Here is a 27787-nt window from a genome sequence, read left to right as displayed (position 1 = left end):
AAACACATACACACAAAAGTAGTGATATTTGCATCAATAATGTCTCTTAGCTCTGAAAGCAACATGAAGTTTGTTGCTATTCTTAAAATGATAGTATATTCTATGATTACGATCCCATTGTACCTATAGGCAGTCAGGATCTGTGTGCAAACAGAACTGATTGTGTATCAAAATACAATTTCACAAGCGTGTGACTAATCAGGTCAATTCAACAGAATGGCATTACTTGTGGGATGTTATGTTGAGAAGAAATTTCTCCAGTGGTGGGACTGTGGTTGGACAGATTATGTGTAAGTATAGTGTGATTTAAAAACAAATAAAATCATAGGAAGTTCTCAGGCAGTAGAGAATATTGAAACACATTCATGGTTGAGAGATTGTCTTGCATGATGCGAGTGAGATAAAAACAATCAAGAAGTGATTGGATGGATAGAAATTGGTTCATTGGCCCCGACAAACCCCGAAAACATCCCTCATCTGACGCCTATAGTGTCGAAGGAGATCTTTCCTAGACCTCCCGCCAGGTCTGACATCCTCCCTGTTACCCCAGGCTGCATTCCCCTCCCACCAGGGTTTGACACGCCCGGCTCGGCTCAGAGCTTTTGCCCTTAACATTCATGTGACATCTCACCAACCCCAGCCCCACCATCCCCTGCAATCCACCACCACCCCCCCCCCCCCACCCCCTTCTCTACTGTCAAAGTGGAAATTTTCGCGGTGTTGAAATTTTCGCGCATTTCGCGCAACCAGAAACTAGCGCGAAAATAAAATCACGTGAATATTTTTTTGTGCCATATGTTCCAGTAGTTGAGGTCTTGATTCCGCGGAATTAAAAACACGCGAAACTCTTCCTACCCCGCTGAGCGCGAAAAATTAATCGCGCGAAAATATCCACTTTTACAGTATGCCAGTTAGAAGATATCAGTGCAGACTCCAACTTGAACTACACGTGGGTGTAGGTATGACCGCTTAGCTGTGCATCCCCTGAGGAGGGGGGGGGGAACCAAATACATCTCCCCCTCCCCATTTGTGTCCCCAGACCCCTGTCAGTGCACCAGCAGTTGTGTAAATCTATCTGCCGCCATCGCCAGTGGCCCAGCCCCATCTGTGTAAATCCCTGTGATGCCAGAAAGCCAAACTTGGCTAGTCCCAAGTTGTTTCCGGTGATTACCTGGACAGCAATAAATAAACATTACTCCTTCTGTCGCCATCTCGCCTCTCTCCCTCTCTTTCCCTTTCAATAGATATTTCTTCCAGCAGTACCTCAGTTCCTCAGAAACTTTCCCTACTTTTGGACCCTTTTTACAACAGCAATAGGGCCCAATAAGGTGGTTAATGATTAAAACATTAATTGTAATAATGTCCTCCCCCTCCAAAAATACAAACAAACAAACAAAAAGCAAGCAAATGGATGGAAAACTAAATGCCATGATGGTCCAAGTAAAAAATTATTAATTTTCTGATATAAGTTATCCTTATAAATGGATTTGAGTTAGCATGAAGTATCTATATATTTTCCTCATGTAAAAAGTATAAAAGTTTATTACACATTGTTTTCACAAATATGGTGTATTGGTGCTGTTCTATGCTAATCATATTGTGAGTAAACTAGAAGGCAGTGGTCACTCTATAATGATTATGTTCGATATCAGGTTCAAATGCTGTATGGTAATGCCGTATATCTTGTGAACCTTATATTTTTTGCAAATCAAGACCTTTAAGACATTTTGCAATTGAGAACTAGAGCCACAGAATAACAAATTAGCACTAACCTTTCATCAAGAAACAAAGGTAGGGATTACTTACTCCTACTTTGAAGGGGGTTTACATTGCATTTGTGGTAAGGGGGGCAACATTTTGCAGTATTTTTAATATCAGGAATATGGGTCTGCTCGCAAACTTGGCAAAATAAAACCACTACAAAATAACTGGTGTATACCGTACAGGATGGAACGGGACTATAATGTAGTCAACATCTTAGTTGTAATATTGTGATGCCTCCTTTGTTTTTTGAATTCCTCTATACCGAAAGTAATATTTTTCATTATTGAATTGTAGTTGTCAGTTACTCAGTTCCTGCTTGATTACATCTAACAATTTCTGTGCTATTCCAAATATGTGGCAAATATGCCCGGCAGTTTTTGTTTGTGTTGGGGCAAAAGTCACAAATTGATCAACACTTGCAGACCGAGGGCTTGAACCCTTGCCGGAAAACTGTTAATTTCCACCCCCTCCTACACCCCTTGGGAATCACTACAAACCTAATTGCCAGTAGAGATTTTATCTGTCTTTTTCTGTCAATGAACTCATTGGTGATTGAAGGAGCCCAACATATTCAGGTTACCTATTTTACAATATCCCATCAGCTAGTCTAGCTTCAAGGCTGACATTCTTCTGTGTCTTTTCCCCATTTACTGTTTACGTTGTACCTTTGACATTCTTGTAGGCGTTATAACATGGCAGCTCTCCTTCGCAAGATATTCTTTGGAAACTTGAAAGGAATTATAAGGAAAGAGTCTTCGTAAGTTGTTGCTCATGACCCTGTGAGCAACCATGTCTCAACATTCCATTCATGGTCATAATATAATGTTTAAAAGTTTATAATTTGAATATTTGTGTGTATCTGTGTGTTCCAAGGTTACTGGGAAATACTTCAGAAGGTAAAGGAATTTTGCTTTTCGGCTTTACAGAGCCTTCGATGGATTCAGCCAAACCATTAGTATATTGAACAACTGTGTGTTGACATGCTTTTCTGACACCAAATGCCATTTTCATGTCAAATTCATTAAAATTTGTACACTAGCAGATTTTGTTCTGTTGAGCCGTCATTTGCATGGTAACCCAGAGACCTTAAAATGGCATAGGTCCCTGAAAACAAAAATCAGAATCAGAAATTTTTAGTGTAAGAAATGAACAGAGAAATAAAGGTGTATAGCTTGAGGGAATAAATGAGTGGATATGAGATTAAGTAGATGCAAAAATTAAATGCAAGAAATTAATAAATGAATGAAAACAAAACGAAGAAGGAACTATTTATAAGTGTAAATGCAGATTCAATTCAGGCTCATATTGTAAAATTAACCAAATAATTCAGCTATTCTCCCCATGGAGGAGTGAAAAGTTTTTGAAATGCTTGTACATTCAAGGAAAATCCTAGGTATAACTATTGATGTATCAGAAAAAGACAGAATTTTGATATATCTATTTATGACATAAATGTAACATACCGCAATTTCAACAGTCATCCACCAATAGAATTTCATTGAAAGTTGAAATGCCTGTACACATAATGGTATTATTGATTGAAAAAAATACAAAAAAATTCTGTTTTGATGGGATTGTATCAAGAGATTTTCCATGAATCAGATCTCACGTAATGGAAGATTTTTCTAACTGTGGATTGCTTGAAGTCGCCATATGAGATATGTTGTTACTCTGTTTTTAATGGAAACCTGTAGACACAGTACTGGTGCTGCAAAGCTCAGCTCCTTTTTTTTTTAAGTCACATGAGAGCAAACATTGAATATGTAGTAAGATTTTTAACAAGGAAACCATGTGAGAAAAAAAAATAAATGTCCTGCAAAAAACAACAACAACAACCTGTAATCTTGTAATCCAAACATACCAGTAATTATGTCTAAAAGTCCAGACCTATATCTGCGTTTATGGTTCGTAAAGCTCAAAGTCTTATGCAAGCATAGTTTATTATCAAATCTAGCACAGTTCACATGATGAAATTAATCCAGGTTTGTGCAGGCATGATTAAGATGAGACTGAAAGCTCTATTACATTACCATAACATTAGAGGGGATTGAATGACCGATGAAGCTGGATATTTCTGTTGTGAATTGGTGTGACAGATGACAAATTTATCAGGAAAACAATGGTCTTTGACTGCAAGTAAATAAAACAGAGTGTATGTTACATAGGAGGGTGTATAATCATATCTTGATGTAGTTATGAAATAATAACACATTTTGGGTTTATTCCTTACCTCACACACTTTGTTTGTATATGTGTACATTTCTATGTCTCTTGATAAAAAAAAGCATAATATCATGCTGACTTTTGATAGCAAACAATGGCTTCTCTCCTCTTTCCACCATATTGACGGACTTGGTGGCTGTGAAAATAGTGCTCGGGGACGGTTGATAAGCGCAGAATGGCGTGGTCCGAATACCTCTGGGTAATCTTATCAAATCAGATTACGTGGATGCTGAGTGAGGAATACCGGTCTTCGTGGTCCAGCCCATATTACCTCTCTTGAGTTTTTGTCGAGATCGCTATCAGAGCCCACTGATGGGTTTCTTCGTCAGCTGAAGTCGGGAGATTTTAATTGGCTGTAACACCACTTTGATACTTTTTGCTACTGCTAGAGTAGTTTCCAGACTGCCAGGGCCATAGTTCTTCCAGCAAGACTTGAAGAAGTTCACAAACAAATACACAGTATCTTTAAGTTCAGATCTAAATCTGTTTTCAAAAGTTGAATATTACCTCTCGGTGAATTGTGGTATTATGAAAAGCAATCATATTTCATAGTTCTTGATGTCACTAGTAACTGATGTTTTCAGCTGTTTGGGTTGGGATAAAAAACAATTTAATAAGACTTTAAACAAGACCAAGTTTTGTCTAGACAATTAGTCTGGTAGATCAGACATCTGAAGAACATTGGAATGTTTATCATGACATTTATTAGATACAAGAGCGTTTAATACTTATTGTAACTCTGCTATTGTGTAAGATTGACAGTTGACGCGTGCTGGAATGTTTGATTTATCAGGTTTGTGATTGACGGGCAAACAAGTTGGCTGTTTTTTGTTTTGTTTTGTTTTGTTTTTTCTAAGAGAGAGAAAAACCTTCCTGAGAGATGTAGAACTTTGTAGTCACTAGATTGTGCTGCTAAATATGGTTAGAGTTGTAAACATTAGATATTAACTAATTCTGTGTTAGAACACAAGCTTACCTGGAGTATATTCCCCGATATATGACTATATACAAACAGTTCAATTTGATGTTTCTCAAGTTATACATGATTAGGTATGTTTCCTTTTGTTGGCAGTTGGCTATTTCAGCCACAGCAGCGATTATCCTGGATAGAAATAACAACAAACACAAGACGTCCAAGATGTCAGCTCAGCTGATGAAAAACCATGGAAAAGGAAACTTTCTTTTTTAGTTTTAGTTTTAGTTTTTTGTTTTTTTTTTTTGTTTTGTTTTATCTTTTAAAGGAGGAAGTAATATGAAAACATTGAAGAACTAGGAATCTATTCAAGGAAATTCATGCCCTTGTCCTAGAAACATTTCAGCCCCTATGGATAACAGCAGGTCTTCCGCTAACTGTCTGGTCTAGGGCTAGTACCCTGCTGCTACCACCTCATTCATCCACCAGGATGCCAGGCCCATGGTATTAATTTCTGAATGGGGCTGGCTTTGATTGACAGGTAGTAATTTAAAGGTACCAGTCACATTTTCAAATGTGCTTCAAATTGATTAGACATAGTGCTCATGTTATTGTGTAGACAGGATTGGTGTTCTTGAAGATATCGGTTCCTTCAATTAAGACATTACAGCAGTATGTGATAATGCAATATTGTGCACACTTGAAAAATAATGCTTTACAACCTAGTATTTCATATTTGCTCAAGTGCAAATATCTTTGAAATGAAATGTGTTTAATGTGACTTTATGTGATAAATGAAATCTGTAATAAAATTTTACCTGCTTATGATGGAATATTCTGAACTACAGTACAGGGACTCTTCCTTCTTTTCCATTATTCATTTCTCGATTTAAGTATCTATTAATTCAAATTAAAAAAAAAAAATCAGTAAATAAAGTCCTTTTGTGTTTTCCAGCCCCAGACCTTGTCATTGTCAAGATACAGCTCTAGGTACTTGTAATAAAGACACCATGTGCACGTTGTGTATTGTCTTCTGAGGTATGGAGCCTTGAAAGGAGGCTAGCAGTCATATCAAACTGAAGGTCCCCTGCCCTGCACTATTACTCAACCAGCGGGAAAGCTAATGTATGCATATTATGCAAATAATTTGCTCAGCTGGATATGATATGCATGTTTAGGGTGAGTTATCGTGTAGACTCTGGGCCCAGGCATTTATTCAGAACTCTGAGCTTTGTATGCATGCTGTGCCTTCAGAGATTGTAAATTATGTATTGAAGGAAAGACCGAGTGTGACTTTTAGAAAGAATGCTACAGCAGTGAGTGCTGTGTCAGTGATGAGACAAATGTTTTCAATCTATTCGCATAAAGTACAGCCCCTCATGAATAAAGATATGAATACGTACTTCCAGTGAACACAAGGATTATCATTATTATTGTTGTTGTTGTTGTTATTGTTATCATTATTATTATTGTTATTATTATTATTATTTATTTATTTATTCGACTTTCAATCACAAATATATTCATATTCATAGGAACATGACTTTTGCATAATATTACAATTCCTATTTTGCTTTGCTCACACAAATTGTCACTTAAGAAATGATGAACAATATCAATTTATACACATTTCTCATACAACTTTTTAAATGAATTTTCTTATCATAACTACATTTAGGCTTTTCAGGTCAGTGCTTTTCTGAATCGTACCAGCAATGTTGATCTTCTTGTGCTATATAAAGGTGTGTTTTCATATGATGATTATCCAAGGAAGGGAGAGTGTTGATACTATTTATGGAGATCCTCTGCCTGCCACATGGGACCATTTAACACCATTGAATTTTTGTTGTTGGTCCTTGTAGGCTTTCACTCAGTACTTACTCCCTTTATCCCTTGCAATACCATATGCGCCATATACTTTGCATATTGGAGTTTATGTGCAAGACCATATCAGGAGCGGTTGGATTCTCAGTTGAGAATCACAGTGACAGAATTAAAAAGAAGATTTTTCCCTTTTCAGAAGAAAAATTAGTGATATCAAACCATGAAGATATACAGTGCATTTACGTCGCGGGAGGCAATATTTTCGGGAGTTGTTCACTTTTGTAAATATCAATCAACTCACAAAATATACAGCATTAGATTCAAAAGGCTAAAGTCTGATCTGAGGCTACCTTCCGTGTGCCCGGCATGAGTGATTGCCAATTTGCAGAGCTGATCAGATGCTGGAGATAGGCGGCGAGCGTCGCATCTCTCTCTTTCATGTATGGGCAGTGATGGAAAGCGCTTCACGATTAATATTCATCACGCCGGGGTCTTAGAAGCTGAGCAATGGAAGCCCGGCGAGCATTTCTCATAATCTTAGAAGCATTCATTAATCACCGTATCCTACAAATTTATTAATGAAATGTGAAAGGCAGGGAGAGGGGGAGAGAAAAGAAAGGGGAAGGATGCATCAAGCTCTTCAAATATGCAAAGACCTCTCTTATCAAGGTACCATCCGTCAATGTAGTAAGTCAAGGGAAAAATATGACTGCTCTGTATTTGCCAAAATTATGATGAAGACCCCATTCACATATGTAAAATAAATACTTTTTTTTTGGGGGGGGGGATGGGGCATTTGAGCTCTTTCACTACCATTGCTGAGCTGTTGTATGCAATGTTAACAGTCTTTTTACATGTAGATGATGTGCGGGAGAAGTTAATGTGATTGAGGAAAGGCAACTCTGCCAAGAATTTTACCTCAGGAGCTATCCAGACCTAATGCGAAGAAGCGTAAATTTATGTTGCAGTGATCGAGAAAACTTACAAGTAAATGAGCTGTGTAGGATGTACCTCAAGCCATGCCCAGGTCTTGTCCGCCCTTGTCCTTGGGGAGTTATCCTCAACATGAGTTTGAATTATGATTGGAGGGATGTGGGATCAAATACTCATAATTTATCTCCTACTTTCATATAAATACATCTACTAGTTCATAATTTATGTTTGAGAGATAATTGTGAATTGGGCCCTTGCTATGGACTTGCTTCCATGGCATCTGTAATAAATTATTGTTGCAAAGCTTGCTAAGGTTTGCAGTGCAATGTCTGTGTGTAACTTATAATATGGAAGTGTGAAGACCCTACACCTTATAATGACTGGTTTGATTCAGTCTAGGCAGATTTCATGGAAACATGCATGTCCATCGGAGCTGTAGCCATATTGTTTGCCACCATAGGAATGCGTCGCTTTTGTTTTTCCGTCTCCCCTGCAAGACCGGTAAAACAAATATTCACCCCCAGGAGGTTTGGAAGGGAGCGTCTGGATGATATTTTGATTTGATTTTCCCCCATTGAGTCATACCTGGTGTGCGTCTTGCCTCCTGTAATTGTCCCTGTCACTCAAATCTAGAGACGAGAGTGGTATCTTTAAAGGGGCTAGTCAAGTGTGGCCAGAAGTATATAATACTGTCAGACCAGTGTTTGTCTACACAATGCGCTGTATGCCAGTGGCGATTCGCAAAAGTGTCATGCTGCAAAAAAGGTAATTGGCTCTGATTAGCAGAAGTTTCATGGCGCGAATGTTTCTGATGTGACCGAACAGTATTTATTTGGATACCTATTCTTGTCTCAGGCCTCGATTTCTATTTGATTTGGGTCATGGCCAGTTTGTCCTTGACTCTCAAATTTTTAGAGGATGCAACATACCAACTTGGGAACCCCAGGGGGCATCAAGGCCAAGATTAACCTATTAAGATAATGTATTGACTTTCAGCAATATTGATTTGATTGATATTTCTTTGCCTGGCAGCAAAAGTTCAAAGTACTGTTTTAGAATGTGATATTGTACATTTATTGTCTTGATATTTACATCATATGGAGCTATGTTATCAAGTTAGCCAGCTAGGTCTATCTCACAGCTGAACAGAGGTCAAACTTCAAGTTATACAAATTATGCATTATGCAGATGGATCCATTAAAATGACACAGAAAATTATGTTTTTGTTCCAAACTTCATAATTTTTCTAGTTGCTTTTACCAGAGAAGGGTCTCAGCCAGAAGTGGCATTCAAACTCTTCAAATTTTTTAGGGGCATTAATTACGACCAGTAGATGAAAATATGTCAAGTGAATAACCCAACTTGAAAGGAAACCTCGACAGCACTGCTGTAGATAAGTTTTCATTTCTAAAACCAAACCTTGTCTTTATCCCTGGTATTCTTGAGATTGAAATGTGTCATTCAGTACCTGCCTATGTTCATCATTTGATACTAAAGTGTACTTACCAGATGTAATGATATTCAAATCAATCAGATAAACATAATTAGTGGTATGTTTTAATGAGAATTCATGTTGTCCTTGAGAAAGTGTCTGTTGTGACAGACTAAAGGCAGAGCCACCTTGCAACTTGAATCTCGCTCCTGACTCCTCTCGAAGTGGTCACCTGGGGTCAAAGCCAGGCAGGTGGATCCCCACTGAGAGAGGGGAGGGAGGGAGGGAGGTAGCTGACTGGTGGTGGTGGCAGTAGATGCAGCTGTACCTCTATAGAGTCAAAACTTATTAACAGACGAGGACAAGTTCATGGTGCTGGTGTAGTAACTCCATCTCCCCCACCCCCTTTCCCCCTTTTCTTTTGGCCATCCCTAGTGGAACCTTGAACACCCCCCTCATGTGATATTGGGGGCTCTCTCTCTGCACCCCTTGCTCGCCTCCTCCATCCTCCCTGTGTCTCCTGTGTGGCCCCGTTTTTGTGATTGGTATGGGTATCGCCCAGGAAGAGACAAAAAGGAAAGACCAGTTGGCGGTGATGCTGTCGCCGGGTGGAGCTGTGGCGGGGTAGCAAGCTGGTGAAGTTGTTTGCGTCCTTCTTGTCCTTCATTGTTTCTCTCGTGTGTGTCTTGATGTGTGTTTGTAACTTACTGCCTCATGAGTGGATGGTCACATCAAAACGTTGTCTCCAAATTGCACGTGTAGAACTTCGGGGGAGCATCTTAAAAATGAATTGGCCTCTCTTCTTTTGGATTGGGCACTCTTGGATGATGCTATGAGAGGCTTGTCTTTTGTTTTGGTCCTTCGTTGTGTTTCGTTATCTTGTTGGAAGTGGGAGGATGTGATGAGATCCACCCTCATCCAAAGTCATCCATCCTCGACGACATATCAATGCCAGCAGTGCTGTCGTGATCTCATTGCGTGTTACGTTCTGCCAGTGAACATCTCTGAAACCCGAGGTCAGCCTAATGCTACGTTTGATACCTTGGTTGCAACGTATTTCTTAAACACTGTCCTTTGACGTGACTGTTTCCAGATTGGATCCACACAGAGTTGATAGTTGCCTGTGGTATGACATTGATTAATCAAAGTGTTGTTTAAGTTTTGGAGTGCATGCCAGCTGTGATGAGCAATCCCACACGATTGCCCAGTTTACCTCCATGCATCATCATTTTCATTAAAGCAAAAAAACAACAAAAACAAAACAAAGCATCAAAATATCTTCTAAAACTGGCAGACACGTTTCCACCAAGTTGACTGTAGATGGTATCACTTGCTGTTGTAAAAAAAAAATAAATGAAAAAAATCAGTGAATACGTCACAGCTTTTTCTGCCCTGTCACGTTGCTGCTCAAAATCAATTTCTTCTGATTTGTTCAGTATCTCTTTCATTGCAGAGTGTCACTACTTCATGAAATTCAATCACGTGCAGCCCGAACTCTCTGAAATGGGTCAGAGTGCAGCGTTTCTTCATTGTGTATTTTGACAATTCTGATGCCTTAGAGTACACGTGCTGACAATCATGTGTTTAACTGAACGAATACAAAAGAAAAAGAAATTGTCATACAGCACAATGCTTTTCTTGACATCTACTGGTCTCCTATGTAGTCATTTTGTTTTTCTTATGATATGTCTGGTATTTATCCATCTGTATCATATTTGATCACATTGGTGAAAAAAAAAGATGTCAATGGAATAGCATTTGAAAAGGTCATTGCCATTTACTGCCATCACAACTGAAGGACATTGTGTGATATAATTTTTTGTTTTGAATTCATGAAGGAAAAGGAAAAGTTTCTATGAAGTCAGTGGGAGACTCTTTAGGCTGTACTTTTCCACAAATTGCCACTAGCATTCAATGCATATACTGTAGACGAGAATTTTGCTTGCATTTTAATTTGCTGAGTCTTGGCTCCCGCAAAATTTGCAAAATTAAAGTGCGCACAAAAATTTCTGGTTTTACAGTAATTTGCATACTATGGGACTAGGACTAATGAGATCATTTTTGTGTGCCAATGGGAAAAAACTTGAAAATTCCTGATTTATCTTCATTCATAAACTCTTTTTTGTCAGCTTGTCATTGAAATTTTCACTCTGAGTTCAGTTTCATTTTTCTCCATTGATATCAATGTGAAGATGAGATGGCCATTCTCTTTTAAGTTGTTCTGTGTCGTCAGTGCACCCATGTGGTTCTTGTTATGACATGTGATCAGTGGGCATAATATTCCTACCCAGTGTACTGAGCAAGTTTACATTGAGAACATATGAGGTATTTTCCCATAGATTTTATCCCTTCTGTTGGTTTATTCTTTCGTTAAAAGTGATTTCTAATTCTGACCCAAGATTGTCATCACCACCATTTCACGCCCAAGTTGAGCCGACGTCAACAATTTCAAATTGAACCAGGAGTGAGATTTCGTCTTGTGATTTTGGTCCTGTTCACACACGCTCAAAATGTTCTGGTTCCCAAAAAACTGATTTTGCAATGCGATGTGAAAACTGTCATGTCATGATATGTGTTATGCACACGTAAAAAAATCATTGTAATCATAGCAATCTGCATCGCAATGCAAAAAACAGTCAAACTTGATTTAAGAAAAAAAGACCGTCAAAATGTGTGACTGGTGCTAAAAAATGACTCCAAAAGTTATTTTATCCCATGACACAATTTGCCATGCTACAAAGTAGGTCTGCACACTACATAGCTGGGGTCATACACCAGTTATCGTTTAGGCATGCTCAGCTGGGAGATTTAAGAGTGCTTTGCATGCATCGGAATGAGTATTTTTGGCCATGTGTGAACGATGGCAGCCTATGTCGATCCTCACATCACGATGCAAATTCCGATAACTCTTGTGCATATCTACCTCTATTCATGAATTGCTTCCTTTAATACTGCTGTACCTAGTCTCTTTCAAGGTGTTATTTCCTTTATTTCAATTTGATCAGTGAGTGCAGTTACCATTCTGTTCTGTCTTCACAACAGTGCGCTGCCAAATTTAGTGCATAGAAGCACTTGTGTCATTAAAGGTTTGATCACATGAATTCTGAAAGAAAACAAATATGAAAGCCTGTCATTTGTGTGCACAAACTCCAATTGTCAGCTTATTTAAAGATATTGCATACTATGCAGATGCAGCCAAATCACATCTTTACAAGTAGAAACGCTCACTCGCCTTGCAAAAGAAGAAAAAGAGCATCTTAATCGGTCGTGGAAGCGAATTAGACAGAGCGGACGATGCACACTGAGGCATGTTTTTGAACCGAAGTGGCCTTCGTGTTATTTGCACTCTGTTGTCTCCGCCATGTGTTTGACTCTGCCCATTAGCAGGGGCCACCGAAAGAGGGCAGTGGGGGCTGCAGAAGAAGCCAAGCCGTCCCCTGACAGTAGCTTGCCCGAGGGGTTCCCATCCCAACCAGAGTTCAATCACCTCAACCCCCTCAGCTGAGTCCTCAAAATATGGGACTACATAGCATCTCATATATATTGAAGGTTTTAGCAGAAAGATGTAAAGTTATACAATGTGAACGGTGACTGCAAAAAAAAAAAAAGTTGAAATTTTTCATCTCACAATACACTGCACCCCTTGCAGTTTTTACCAGCTGTGGTGCACTGCGATACATTGGCATTGTGTCACAGTGAACACACGATTATTTGTGTATGTGTGCAGGTCAGCTCTTCGCAAATAATTGTGACCCAAGTTTTGAAATCGTTTACAGTGAGAAGGATCAATCAAAAAGAAGTGACCCTGATCAGGATCAAAATTTCAAAACTTTTACAATGAAAATTACTGAGTATTAGAACTTAGCTGACCAACCGACATTTTTGCTTGAAGTTTACTCTTTTCTAGTGATGAAACTTCATACATGGTTGGACCTTTGATTCAGAATAGAAAAATGGATTGTTATAACCTTTCTTCAGAGACTTACAGGGGCCCCAGGGAACGGGGAGTCATCAGTGTTACTTGAAGGTTTACCCAACAGTGTTGGTGGTCCTTGCATCAAGCATTGCTGAAGGGGAGGGGGTGGTGATGATGATCAAAGGATGTTTCCACAGTGACCACAAGAAAATATGGCCAATGTATCATTTACCATACTCTTGGAATCACATTCTGTTTGTACTACTCCTGGGGCTCAAAAAGGTTGAGTTAGTTGTCAAAAAAAAAATAATAATGATAAAGATCCCTTTCAGACTTGCAAGTTAGCTTGTTTTTAATGTTTGAAATTGAATTTCTTACAGAATGAGTTATTTCTGTTTCTTTAAAACTAACTTAGATTGGGCTTCCTACCAAGTATCTCCAATCATTTGTAGCCAATTTTTGCATGCAGGTTAAATTCATTGCAGAATTGTGAATCTGTTTTTCTAGTCTGAACAGTTTGAACTCTAGAAGATGTTTTGAGTAGCATGACTGCATTCGCTTTTACTTTACAAACCATAAGCTCGAGATGTAAATGTGTGTATGGTGCAAGTGCATACGTAAGCATCGCTGCGTGTTCACTCGGACTGGGGGAGCTGTATTCTTGTGGACAGGCCATGGACTTTGGGACTCTTCCGTTGAACTGCGTAATGTCATTTGCTGAATACATTCGCATTCAGCTGGAGACTTACTGTAAAGCGAGGAATTTTCGCGTGCATTTTAATTTCGCGAATTTCGCGAGCGCCAAAATTCGCGAAATTAAAATGCAAGCGAAAGCTTTTGTCTACACTACATGCATTGAACGCCAGTGGCAATTCGCGAAAATTTCATGTCACGAAAAAGGCTGTCGGCTCCAATTCGCGAAAATTTCGTGCCGCGAATATATCATGTTTTACAGTATGCTGCTACCTGAACAACCTTTAACTCTAAACACGCTTTAGAAATGTGCCGCAGGACAACGTTTACAAATGCGATATGATTTTGCAGTGTGAAAGCAGTCAGAGTTTCAGGCTGGCCTCAATTTGCTGTGTCTTGGTATAAAGTGCTTTTCTGTATCAATACATTTGTCATGCTGAAGGAAATATGAATTTGTTTGGCCTTGGAGTTGCATGGTTACCAAAACATATATCTACAAATTGCTCAAATGCAAGCAAGCAAGAAGCCCCAACAAGAACTGGCTGCAGTGAATATATAGAACTGTCATTTTGATTTTATTTTCTTCACAACCTATAGGCCTACCTGATCTGGTAAGTGAAGAATGTCATCCGATGCAATTTTAAACTTGCCTGTCAGTTACAATAACAGGCACCACAACTTAATTGATCCTCTGCTATCAGCTTTCAGCAGTAATTGACATTTTGTTTCCAAATTTTCAGCGGCTGTGATATGATCATTTTCACAGTCTCTTTACCAGTGGTGCGTATTGATAAACACAACTGCACAACAGAGACTGAGCCCAATAAGGTGATTGTTTACCACACCTGTCTGACATGGCCACTGATGGTCACTGATGGTCACTGGGGTCAGATACTATAGTACCTAGAGGGTTGGTCACTCATTAATACAGATTGTTCTCAGGCACTGTACACTTCACCTCTTAGAAAGGACTTGTCTGGATGTAAAGTGGAATTCTTCAAAAAAAGTAAGAAACAGTGAAATGGAAAATAGATGACTGTAAAGAACATGGGTGGACATACAATTTGTATAGTTACAAACGGTGCAGGCAATTGCTCTGTCAAAATGCTCTGAAAAAAGAAAAGTGCAAGATTATATCATTAGTATTATACCTAGGCAGTCACATTATATTGTATCAATATCTCTTCATCACAACTTGTGATTTGAATGATGTGAGATAAATAATTCAAAGGGCGGGATTCACAGAATCAGCAAAGCTATTTTTTGGTGTGTTTTTTTTTTCTGCGAGTTTGCTTACTTTACTTTAACCGTTCTTGGACTGTCATTGAAAGGACCTGGTACTTGTGCGATTTTGTGATGACGTCTTACGTTCTGCTTTGCGTTGGTAGAAATTAATTTTGTTTTGTTAGTAAACACTGATGACAGGGCCGTGAATTTATCACACTCCTCTAAAACCCTTTAAGGGCAATTTACCCCTATTTAATGGGACAGGCTAGAATTCTTCATTCTTTGACTGTTTGGCCAACGCCACTTTTGGTCTCTATATAGTCCATATGTTATTAGAATTTTGTAGAAAAAAGGATGGTTCCTGCATCCCTGATGCTGTGCAGAGTAAATTTGGAACAATTTCGTGTGGAACTAGAGCAGATTGAGATGATTGTGAAAATGATCGGATGAAATGTACCATCCTTTTTTTTGGAATACACTCTTTCATGCATTGATTGAATTCTCATATGATATACCACGATCTGGAAAGGAATATGAAAATAATTGATTTTCCGAAAGCAATTTGAGGAATACTGGGAAATTTGTTTCTCTCTGCAACCTTCCCCCCTCCCACCCTATCTCTCTCTCTCTCTCTCTCTCCCTCTCTCTCTGTTTGTGTCTCTCTTATCTGTCTGTCTGTCTGTCTGTTCGTCTGCCTTTCTCTTTCAAATGCTTCTCGCAAGCTCAAGTAGCTGGCAGCTCTCTTGCATCATTTTATTTTTCCAATTTAAGGGGATTTTTTTTTTTCATCTGTGATTTTCTATTCAAAATATTTGTTTCATGCAGCATGCTATTATTCCACGTGGTTGCTTTCAATACCAAGGGGAAATGAATTTTTTTACTAGGGCAGCTAGAAAGACAAAGCGTTTGATATCTGCCACATTGCGATGTTGTGAATTATATGAAAGATGTCTTCATTCGTTCTGTTTTAATGCCCTTCGTGATTAATAGTAGAAAGTATTTCCAGGATGTCTCTGCCAAAATCATCTTTCATTGAAATTTGGGTGACTTCTCAGCTCTCTTCCATTCTTTATGCACATCAATCAGATTTTGGTTCCATGTTGTTTGTTGACAGCATGATGTGTGATCGGGATGACTGTTAAATTTCTAATTAGCAGCATATCTCTGTCTCGAAGTGTGATGTACAGTCACTTCAATGTGCCTTACTACAAAGACACCTGTCTTCACTGTTGTTCATCCGCTAGTGTAGGCCGAAATGAGCATATATCGTGGATGAACATAATCAGTGGAATATCTATTCTGTCAAGTTCTTTTTTTAAAACCGCATCCTTTGACCCAATAATTCATAATGATAGCATTGATACTTTGGACCGACACCACCGCGGAACCGGTGTTTCTGCATCGCGTTGGCATGGCGATCAAGAAGGAGGAAGGATTCTGCAGACTTGGTGGTGTGGAGGGGCCTCTCCATTCTTGTTTTGTTCGTTTGTGTTTGAATGGTAATTGAGACTCGCCATTGTTAGACACCTGCGGGACGCCTGTTAGAAGTGCGTCCCTGCTGAAGAAGAGGTGTGACGAGAAAATCCGCGGAATAGCGGCTTACGCCCACTCAACTGCATCCTCGAGAGGAAAACAATGAGTAATCGGGCAAACCAATTTGCACTGCGCAGTATAGACTCACCTGAAATCTCATATGATTGACTGCCATGTTCTGGTTCTGTAAAGAATTTCTCACCTTGTGTAGAGATCTTCTAATTACAGTGTATGTCTGCAATTGGATGGACTACCGCCAAGTTAAACGAGTTTTGTGTGTTTGTAGAGACTATTTGTTGGTATCAGAATAGATACCAAGATTTCTACCCTGCAAAAGTATGAACCAAACATTGCCATCAGCTGTGTAGTTATGCAAGTTCTTTTTGTAACTTTTTTTTTTTCAGGAGCACTTCTTGGAGAGTAAAGTCTGTCTGAATAGAGTAGATGTTGCATCTAGTTTGATTCATGCTTGAGTTGATATGGATGTAAACTTTTTTTTTTTGAGGAGGGGTTAACAGCAATTGTGGACATATTAATACTAGTAGATCACAATGAGCGATATCTAACAAGGACAGATATAGAGTGGGTACAAAAAAAAGATCATGTTGAAAAAGTATGTGTTTTGGACGTTTGGTTTGTAATGTAGTGATGGTACGTCACAATTACGAATGTGTACTCTTATTTTTGCAAGAAAAAGTGATGACAGATATCAAGGTCACATTACAAGGGAAAATTTACAGTTTGTTGCAGTTTCTGTTCCCATGCCCACAACTCAAAAGCCTTCATTCTGTATATGTTATGATGATAATGATCATTATGAGAAGAAGAAGTCGCGTTGGCTAGCCATTGCGATGCCAAGAATACCGAGAGAGTGGTCCACGGATCAATACCAGCCTGTCCTCAGCGCCTTCCCTCGGTCCCAGCCCCATTGTTCTCGCTTGGGTAATGAGTTCCGGTTGGCCGGTGTCGCCCTTTGTGCATGCCCTGTCAATAAGGATGTTTCCAATGGAGAGGTGCCTGATGGACAGCTGTTTCGTAGAAAACTAGGCCATGGAAAGAGAAAGGGAGAGCTTGGGGGGGGGGGGGGGGGGAGTAAAGGATAGGTAATGAAAGTAAGTCACCTTTGGAATAAGAATGTATAGTGTATGTGTTGGTGTCTTCTCATTCTACAGGGGAAATTGGATTCTATATTAAAAACTAGATTGCAATACGTATAATACTGGGTTTGAGAGGTCTCTAAGCAACTGTTCAAATGAGTGAATCCTTAGTGCAATGTTGAGAAAAAAATTCTTGATAAAATTGACAGGAAGACTTTCAGAAAAAAATAGAGTGGAAGAAATGTTTAGCCACTAGATTTATCTTTGCTTGATAACATCATTCCTGGAGAGGTGTGTGTCAGTTTCCTCCAGAGCTTTAACATCTCCCCCCCCCCCCCCATCTCAAACGTTGTGACAATAATCATCTTCTTTGTACGAATAGTGTGCAATACTTCCCCTGTGATAATCCATGTTGATCAGTAATTTCCCATGTATCTCTTCATCCGTATTTAGTTAGGGACTGGGGTAGGAATTCTTTCTGCATGAGCTCCACCATAGCACCAGAAACTTTGTAGATACCTCCAGACCCATTTTATTGCTGGCGATGTCATAAGTGAAGGTATTTATACCAATTGCTATTGATTTCGCTAAGTGGACTGTTGTTGGATCTTTAATCAGACATTGTCTGTGAATTCCATTGATTCACGCTTGTTGCCCATTATAGGTTATCGCTTGGTTGGCCTCATGGCTACTCATCAATCTATTATTGATATCTCATTATAGGCCTCAGTGCAACATTAATGGAATCGATCTAGTCTACCAACAGTACACATGGTATGATTATATACGGTATCAATACTGTGGGCCGTGACCTAGTATTCTTTGGATTTCTACTGTCTCCTTTTCTATATACGTAATACTGACTTCCTGATTATGGAGATAATCTACAAATGTCATTCTAGGTTTGGAGTAATTTTTTTTTTTGTTGATGAAAGATGTTCCTTTTTTTAGCTGAATGAATTTTCATTTCAATAATGCGTGATTTCTTCTGTGTTTCTGAAGCTATCTGTAGTACACTATTAAATCAATCCAGAGCAGTCGACTCATAAAAAAAAAACCCAAGTGTCTCTTTGTTTAGTAAGATTGATTTCTCTGGCAGTATGAATGTATCTCATGATGTGTCACAGCTATTTCAAGCCTACAACCTTTGACATGATGGACTATTGTGTGAAAATGTATGAATACACTTATAGGGGGGTTGAAACTCCTGTTTACCTCACGGAGACCAAAACTGGATACCGCCTGATGATACGGTCAGCACTTTTCCCCCGACAGGTAAGTGTCATGGTTAAGTGCGCCGCAGAAAGAAATGCACGACATGCAGTGACATAGCCCCTCCCCTTCTATCTTGCAAGTATGAAATGTAGTAAGGGTGTTGAAGCTCTATTTTGATGGAAGGATAATTGTTGAAGACGTGAGGTGTCAGAACGAGGCAGCGACTAACAATGTGGAATCCAAGAGGCAACGTCTGGTCTTTTTGAAAGCTGTTGACGCTATGGCTTCACACAGTCCTTAAAGGTCTGGACCACATCAATATTAAAGGTCTATTTCATTGCTTAGAATTTTTTTTCTTTACATACTACTTTGCAGTATTATTAAAGTCATTATTTTGAATAAAGTGAGAAATTTATTGAACAAATCATAAAAGAAGTTGGACTTTATTGACATGTACAATTGTATATAGGTGAGAAGTTTTTGATTTGTCTAAAGCAATGTTTTACAGTGCTGTGGGATTGGTATGTCATGAAATATTGATTTCATGAGAAATCAATCCTTTACCCACTGGACTGTCTAGTTCATCCCTTTTCATAATGTGTTGGCCTACTTCTTTTCTTTTCTTTTCTTTCTTTTTTTATGAGGGGATTTTAGAGTTTTCCTTGTTTGTTCCCCATTCAAATTAAGATACTTCCTTATAAAAAAGAAAAGCCAGTTTTAATTGATTGTGAGGCTTAGGGATAAGTTTGTGGTATGCGTGTGGCTTGGAAAGCACCTCGTATTGTTTTCGTAGATAGGAGCGGTTCTTATACTTTTCTTTAGGAGTTTGTGTGGTCTTAGCCCATAAAACCTGCAGCACTCCATGTACAAGGCAAAGCACGAAGGAAGCGGCATCCCCTTCCCCGACAAAAAGAGTCAATTTTATGACTTTCCCCTCCTAGGTGAATGGCAGTGCCCCTCGTAGCGATGCAGCAGTAACGAGCTCCTCTGTCCAATCAAAGTTAAATTGACTACTAAAGCAACCCTGTCTTCTTTTGAGAATAATCGTATCTCCTTCTCTTTCTACCCCTCTCTTTCTCTTCGCTCCCTTTCATGCATACTTGCTAAAGCAGCAGAGCAGTGGGTAGTGTAATTGCTATTGTTGTGGAATGGGGGGGGGGGATGGATGGATAGATAGAAGTAGGGACAGACCCACATGTTTACAATGATGGGCGTGCATGAGTGGAATATGGAGTGGGCATCACAACAGACCGGTTTGTTGTTGTTTCTATTTTACTAAAGAGATGAGCACTTGCTTCATCATGTGCAGGGCTTATATGGTGTTATGAGAGAAGTGGAAGGCTGATCCAATGCAGAGGATTTACACACATGTATTTCTAAGCTCATGCTGGCCATCACTTTTTTTAATTCATCTACCCCCCCCTTTTTTCTAGCAAACCTGTGCTGTTGTGTGTGTGTGATGAATCATTCCCTAATCATTCCATCGTCCTCTTTTTCCGGCCAGCTACTCCTTCTTTGGGAGAGGACCAAGCAAACACGCACAGGAGTTGAATGATATGAGGTCCCTGTTGTTTCTTCGGATCCAGTCTTGAACTTCGGAGCTGATAACTACTCTCTGTAATGGAAGCACTCTTCTCCGGACACCAAGAGGAGGAGATTTTAAAGGGAGAGAGGGGGGCGAGAATGCACTAACCTCCTCCTCATCATAGCCCTTTCTGTCGGTGGCTCTTTTGTGAATAAAGTGGATGCCTTAATACCCCCCTTCCTGCTTGCCGCGTTATTCCTGTCACGATGGGGACCGGAGACATTTGACAGGGGTGAGGGGGGAAGGGAAGAAACGGAGCACCCATAGCTCTCTCTCCTTCTGTGAACTCGGCTGGTGTGGTATTGCTTGGAGTCCAGCAGTCCTCCTCGTCGTCCTCCCGTCTCCGCTAATCGGCAGTAGAGAAGAGGAGTAATGGGCCGGAGCCCCATTGTGCTGAGATTCATTAGTGCTTTGCTCCAACATTTCTGTCCTTCATGCTGCCGCTCTGTGCAATTCCTTGTACTTTTTCCCCCCTTCATCTCCCCCTCTTTCTCTCTCCTTGCCTGGCCTTCCTCCTTACCTCTTTGACTCACTTGTTCTCTCTCATCTCGTCAGAGCAAAACAGTGTTGCTGTGGTGATTTTAGTACGTCTGTTAGTGGTGGCTCTGGGGTGTTTTCCTTTAAAACATTCCGGGCGTGTCCACCACCTCCTCCTCCTCCTCCTCCTCCTCCTCCCCCCTCCCTGCCTGTGGATGGATGCACCTTGTATCAAAAAGAGGCGCCTTGCCTGTCATCAAAGGTAGCAAGAGCTGTAACGCTTCCGTCAACGCTCGGCGTCCACACTTTTTGTGTCTCGGGGACAGCAGCAACTTGTGCAGTAAACAGCAGCAACAGTGTGGGATAGTGATGTTGAACTCATTCCAAGCCAAGGTTGTGTGTTAGTCCAAAATACTTGCCTCGTTCCCAGTGTGAATTCTTGGTAATGGGATGCATCTTTTTCGAAATCATCATGTGCATGGACACATCGGCTATAGTGCTCAGTAATAAACCCAGCTTTTGATGGGCGCCTTGGAAATTCTCTTCTGAGTGGGGGCCATCATTGCTTTGAATGATAAATATGGCCAGTAACCTGTTCATGGAGGTACAATGCATTTGGATACCACAAGGCTTTGATACACTAAATTCAAACTGTGACTTCCGTGCAGGATTGTGCAAACATCTCGATACCTCATAATGGTATGAAGAGTGTGTTGGGGTCCTATATCTCAAAGGAATGTTGGAATCCACTGATTATGGACCGGAATGAGTGCAGAGGCATTTTCGTCATGAAATTTGATTACTGTGATTGAACGAACTGTGCAGTGACCAGAAAAGAGACGAGTGTGCAGAAAGACAAAAAGGTGGAGTGTTGCCGTGGTGATATGTAAATCACTGGATTATTTTATGGGGAATTCTGCTGTCAAGTCCCCCCGCTGCCTCTGCCTCCCGCCGATACTCTTCATTCGCTCAACTCGCTGCCACCCAAAACGTGACAACCTCACCGCCGCTCAATCAGCCGTCCAAATGCACATGGTTGCAGAAGCGTACACATTCTATATCCACCACCACCACTACCACTACCGCCAATACCATCAGCCAGGTATAGAAAGCTGCTGTAGCTGTTTGGTAGTATGTTAGTATAGATTGTGATGCAACCATCTTGTTCTCCATTGTACATTGTATGTTTCACATGTGATGGTTACTCTTGTGTACTGCAGATATTCAGTTTATCGAGGAAATCATTTTTTTTTAATGTATCAGATCAAATCAAATCAGTACATTTCAGTGTGTATATTTTGTAACATTCAGGAGGTCCATCTTTGTGAATATTTGTTTTCAGGTTTTCACTGCACAATTATAATTTGCCATTATTTCATCAAAAATGAATAGAGGTAGGTATAATTGTATGATCAAATGAGCTGCATTTATCCTATGTGTAATATGTGATTTTTAGTATCATTGTTACTAAAACAGAAGAAGGTCTACATAAAGTAGAATTTTACACAGATGTTACCCTGGCTAGTATACAGGTGGGATTTCCTCTGTTACAAGAAGAGCCAGCTAGAAAATGTGTGTTCTTAGTCTTGGCTTGCTCTTTCTCTTTCAGACTCTCTGTGAAAGTTTAACATTCTTATATTGGACTTCTATTTCATGTACTTTTTTCATTGCTTTGATAAAATGAAAAAGCTGTGCCATTTAGCATTGTCTGCTGCTTTAATTTCCCCATTCTTTTCGAAACAAAATGATTTCTAGTATATGAAAGCCTGTTCATTGCGTGTGTATACCATCTATTCTTGCTAGCAATTCCTGTGACTTTGGTTGAGGAAGCTGTTAGGGGAAGGGGGAGGATTTTGTAGTATTCAATTTTTTACTGTCACATCCCCTGAGGATGGAACTGCCAAAGTAGAGGTGTGTATCCAAGGCTTAATGACAGAAATCTCGAAAGTACTAGTATGATAGAAGCCTTAGCTAATGGAATGAAGATCTAGAAGTACATGTTAAAAGGAGAACCAGCACTGATCAGCTTTTGCTGTATTGTGCCAATTTCTGTGCCCATGACCCATTCAGACGACAACCCCAACCCTGCCTTTAAATCTCCCTCTCCCTCGCTCTCTCTCTTTCTTTCTCTGTCTGTCTGTCTCTTTCTCTCTCTCTCTCTCTCTCTCTCCAGTTTTTGTTGATTGCGTTTTTTCAGGTTTTTCTCCTGTTTTCTGTCTGTTTATTTTCTCTCATTCATGATTCTTCTTGTTTTCTTGTCTTCTTTTCCACTGTCTGTTATCTCTGTCATTCATTCTTTCTATCATTGTTTTTATAAGTGATATATCATCACCAAAACCAGATAAAGTTGGAAAATAATTTTTGGTTTTGGGCAGAGATGAATTTGAGGTATGAGTTTTCTTCAATTTGTCTCCCTCTGCAATTGAAATTTGTAATATCGCAACTGCTGATCTATAATTTAACAAACATTTTTGAAAAAGGAACCACGGGACTTGAACCTGTCTTCTACTGCTTACCGGTCAGCGACACTACCACCAGGCTATCCTTGGTTGCCGGCAGTGATACGATGAACATGGAACAAATACCCAAGCTCCAAAATTTCAACATTGTTATGTTAGAATATCTTAACCTGTTGAGGACGGACTGATTTTGCTAGAACATGCATTTTCCATAGACACCTGCCCGAGTATACTCAGGATTCATCCTCAATGGGTTAACTCAGAAAAAGCATCAAAGATGCTCTTAAGTTTGGACCCAGCCTTCATTCATAATAAATCCATTGTGAGGATGCTTGTGTTGACACTATGTCTATGCGCAACAATAGATTTTCACTGTGTGTTATGTAGCCACACCCTCTCTGCCATCAGAAATACAGTATAACATTTTGCTATTTTTAAGTCTCCTGCGACAATAAAAAGAGTAATTCATTGCTTGTTCACTGGACATAAACATGGAACTATATGAGTTTTTATGACCAGAGTTGATTTGGGTTCTATAGGTGCTTTAGAGAGAGCTGCTTTAGGCTTGTTACTATGGTGATACTGTAATGCTAGTGAAATACTATATTTGCATGTATGTTCAGAAAGTTCATCACTTTCACAATCCACCAGAAAATATCTTCTTTTCCTATCATGGATTATGAATTTCAAGGATAGGAGATGCTGGTACCCCCTGCAACAGAAAAGGAGTAATTTGTTTTGTCATGTTTGTTTCTTTGTTTCTTTGTTTGTTTATGTTTGTGTCTCTGTATGGGTTGGTGTGAGGGACGCCATTTCTTGTGAAGTGAATTGACGTAATGAAAATTCATAACTTTCCCATTGTTTGATTTCATTCTAACCTGTTCCAAGGTCTGTTGATTTTTCTTGTTTCTGCACAATATTTTAGTCTGCATATCCTTACTTTAATTCTGCTCAGGACAAAATTTTCCTGATTTCTTTTGATTACTGTATAAGCTGTTAATTTTGCAAGGCTTTGATTTGTGTGAATTTTGTGAATCAATGTCGGACCGCAAATTCTACAACACATGAAAATGTCGCCATGCACATGGGCAACAGTGCACTTACGATAGCTTCTGTGTCCATTCGCAAAAAAAAAAACCACCAAAAAACATCTCGCTAAAATGTCTGTGAACTTTTCATTCACGAAAATATCTGTACACAAATATATCAGTTTATACAATAGTTGTTGTTTTTAAGTCTGATATTAATGCTATAGATATGCAGGCTTGTGATATTGAAATCTGCAAGTACCTACATGTACAGGCCAGTCGTGGACTAAGTAGTTTACTAATGTCCATATACTACACCAATCAGGGTATCTGCCATACAGTGAAACCATTGTTGATATAATCGTGGTAAATAGCCATGTTTGACCAAAGCTTGGTGGATGATACATCGTCTTGTATTCTGGTCACGATCCTAACTTCTCCTTTCCTCCATGTGACCCACTGTCTTTCTCCCATAGCCCTGACCCTTTCTTCTACTCTCCATTTGGAGTCATTTGCATGACTAAAAGAGTCTGCTTGACCACAAAGGAGAACTGTAAACAAGGAAATCCCTCTCTGGTGTGAGCAGAAGGAATTTCTGAGAATCTTCACAGAAAATGAGTAGAAAGTTTTAGGGGAATGGAATGGTTGTGTAGGGTCGCACTCTACTGTCCACATCCCTGTGGTATACGCAGAGCGAGATTTGATCCTATAGAAAAGTTGATAAGTCACATGGGTTGATGGTGTACATTAAAAGAGATGGGGCAGAGAGTGTGTTGAATGTTACTAGCCAATGACAGGTGTAATATTCAGAATCTTGCATTTATATTCATGTGTATGAGAGATACCATGTAGGACTTCCTCTTTCCACTACAAAGAGGCCACAAATAAGTTTTAAGTTTGAAATATGTGGATGATATTCTACTTTGTTTTCACTTTCCACATTTTCTTCTCTATGAATTCTTTCAACGTGATTGCTCTATCTCTATTACTCATTCTAATACGTCATCCCATGTTTTCAGCACATTTCACACATACACACATCAGCCATTTATTTCTGCACACAAAAATAATTTCATAATCCAAATCATGCACTTTTACAACAGTTTGTGAAGCAGTATTTTTGGTTGTTAACGAATAACAATGTATCGTGTGATAAGATGCCTGCCATTTCATTGTGAAGTTGTCAAACCAATTGCTGCAGAAGAGTGATCCCTATAGATACCCCTTAGTTTTGACATTTTAGTCGAACTTTTAAATAATTTGCCTCTCTATCTCTCCATTCTATCTCGATCCACAGTTTCACGGAGCAAGCGTGACCACCACAGAAGCGGCCATGGCTATGAGAGTTCGTCCACGTTGATGAGCAGCGACATCGATTCCACCAGCTGCTTCGACTCGACGGACGACGACAGCAGGTAGGCGAGGATTCGATGTTGTACGAGTAAAGTGCATCGTGCACTTGAACATTAAACTACAGAGGGAGCTCTGTAGGCTGTTAGCCGAGTGTGTCCTTAAAGGACAAGTTCACCTTCATAGACATATGGGTTCAGTGAATGCAGCAATATTAGTAGAATGGATCAGTGAGAGTTTGGGCAAAATCGGACAATCCGTTAAAAAGTTATGAATTTTTGAAGTGTCTGCTTAGTCATGGCTGGATGAAACGACTACTATAGCTTGTGATGTCACATGAGTACAACGATATAAAGAAAGAATAAAGAAAATTCAACATATTTCCATTTTTCTCGCATAACAAAAGAACACTCGACTTCTCTCTTTCAGAAGGCAGGGGGAATAATATTACCCTTAATATACGTCAGTAGCAAGTCAAAGAAATGTGCACTTTATTCAAAAAGTAAAGCTTTGTGAAATTCTCTTTTTATTTTCCTTATATAGTTGTACGCATGTGACATCATACACTGTAGTAAAAAAAAAAAAAAAAAGTAAAAAAAAAATTCTGATAATGCTTACATATTGTGGGTATTCACTTGAAGAGAAATGGTATGAATTCAGGGATGAAAACTACTAACTTACAAAGATTGTCATTTCAAACATTGTTTTTCAAGACTGGCCTAGACGGATTGCATATTTGTGATTTCAGTTTCGTACAATATTATTAGATTTCAAGTTTTAGCTTCAACTCATCCTCCAGCTAGGGTAGCCTTTCAGCATACCATCCCATTTCAATTGATACTCAGAGTCGCAGTGATATTTTTCACGAAGATAAAGGGGGAATGTAAAAGATCCTACTTTCCTGTTGGGTGTGAAAGATTTTCGGAATAAAGGTGTCCACATATTTGCCAAACGAGAAATTCAAGGTGTTAGAAATCCTGTCCTGAGCAAAGACATTGAGGCGTTGGGTGTTGCCAGTGGCTTGGTAAGCACCCCTCACTTCAAGGATGTGGAATACTTTGACAAAGAGGAGATGAAAATTGTCATTACTTTAATCCCCCCACAGACCAGTTCAAGATAATTCAGCACCTGGGCAATTATTGACATAGTGACAATAGAAAATCATTTAGAATCTGCAAAATGGGGGCAAAAAATGATAAACCAATTTTCCTTTGTGTTGAAGCCAAATATTGACATGCTTTCTCTGTTCGGCATTTGTTTTCTTCAGTTTTCATTGATGTTATACTGCAATTTTGGCATTAATGATATCAAGTCTCATTTTTTTTTTTTTTTTGGTGTTTTAATACTGTTTGTACAAGGAACCCTTTCCTTGTTGGAAGATGACTTGAAATACCTCTTGTGTTGTTGTTGTTGTATGCATTTCATTTTATGAGTTAGATCAAAGAATTTGTCATTGGTGCTGCAGTATGATGCTTTTGTTAAACTGTCTGTATCCTTTGGCATCATTGGTCAATTTGTTTACTGTGATAGAATAACTCAATTACCTGCGGCTTCATTATTTTGAACGTTGTAGATACTGTAGCTGCTCAGCTTGTGAAGTCACAGGCAGCGATGATCTTGAAGAGGAAGAAATTTGACAATACTGAGTGATTGCATCTAGTAAATTGATCCAAAAACTACCATCTTGGTTTTGCAGCAGTGACATCTGTGCAAAGCGGGGAATAGGAAAAAAAAATGACTTCATTGATGTTGTTCGACTTGATTTATACTCGTCCACATTCATCTCAGCAATTATACGTAAAACTTTACGCTGAATTGGAATAAACCACCCACTTTTAGACACAGGCTCTGAGAGCATGAAACTATCAAGCACTCTTGATCTATCTTCAAACTTGGTTACCCTCCTGGAACTTTCTGATTTTGAAATATGCTCAGAGCTGGTGAAAGGAGGATGATGATGCAAGTTGAAGAAAAACCCATGGTATTCGCTATCATAAGTGAACATCTTTGCACGTGTGTAGGCAAGTGTCTCCATGGGACTATTATGCAACACGTACCCTCGTCACCTGTCTGTTCCAAGCTCAGTGCGTGACATGGTGTTGGAGGAAATTTCCCCTT

General features: G+C 39.4%; 1 protein-coding gene across 1 annotated transcript in view; it reads left to right on the top strand.

Moving 5' to 3' along the window:
• LOC139743868 (segment polarity protein dishevelled homolog DVL-3-like) overlaps nt 1-27787 on the top strand; it is a 52067-nt gene that overhangs the window by 5743 nt on the left and 18537 nt on the right. Inside the window, exon 2 of the mRNA XM_071654330.1 lies at nt 25617-25734. Within this exon, the coding sequence (XP_071510431.1) occupies nt 25617-25734 (118 nt within the window). The remainder of the gene's footprint in view (nt 1-25616; nt 25735-27787) is intronic.

This window comes from Diadema antillarum, unplaced genomic scaffold (assembly GCF_040938485.1).
Source record: "Diadema antillarum isolate AM-2024a unplaced genomic scaffold, OU_Dant_1.0 seq00001117_RagTag, whole genome shotgun sequence".
In the NCBI taxonomy this organism is placed as follows: Eukaryota; Metazoa; Echinodermata; class Echinoidea; order Diadematoida; family Diadematidae; genus Diadema; species Diadema antillarum.
This window is presented reverse-complemented; position numbering and strand designations above follow the sequence as displayed.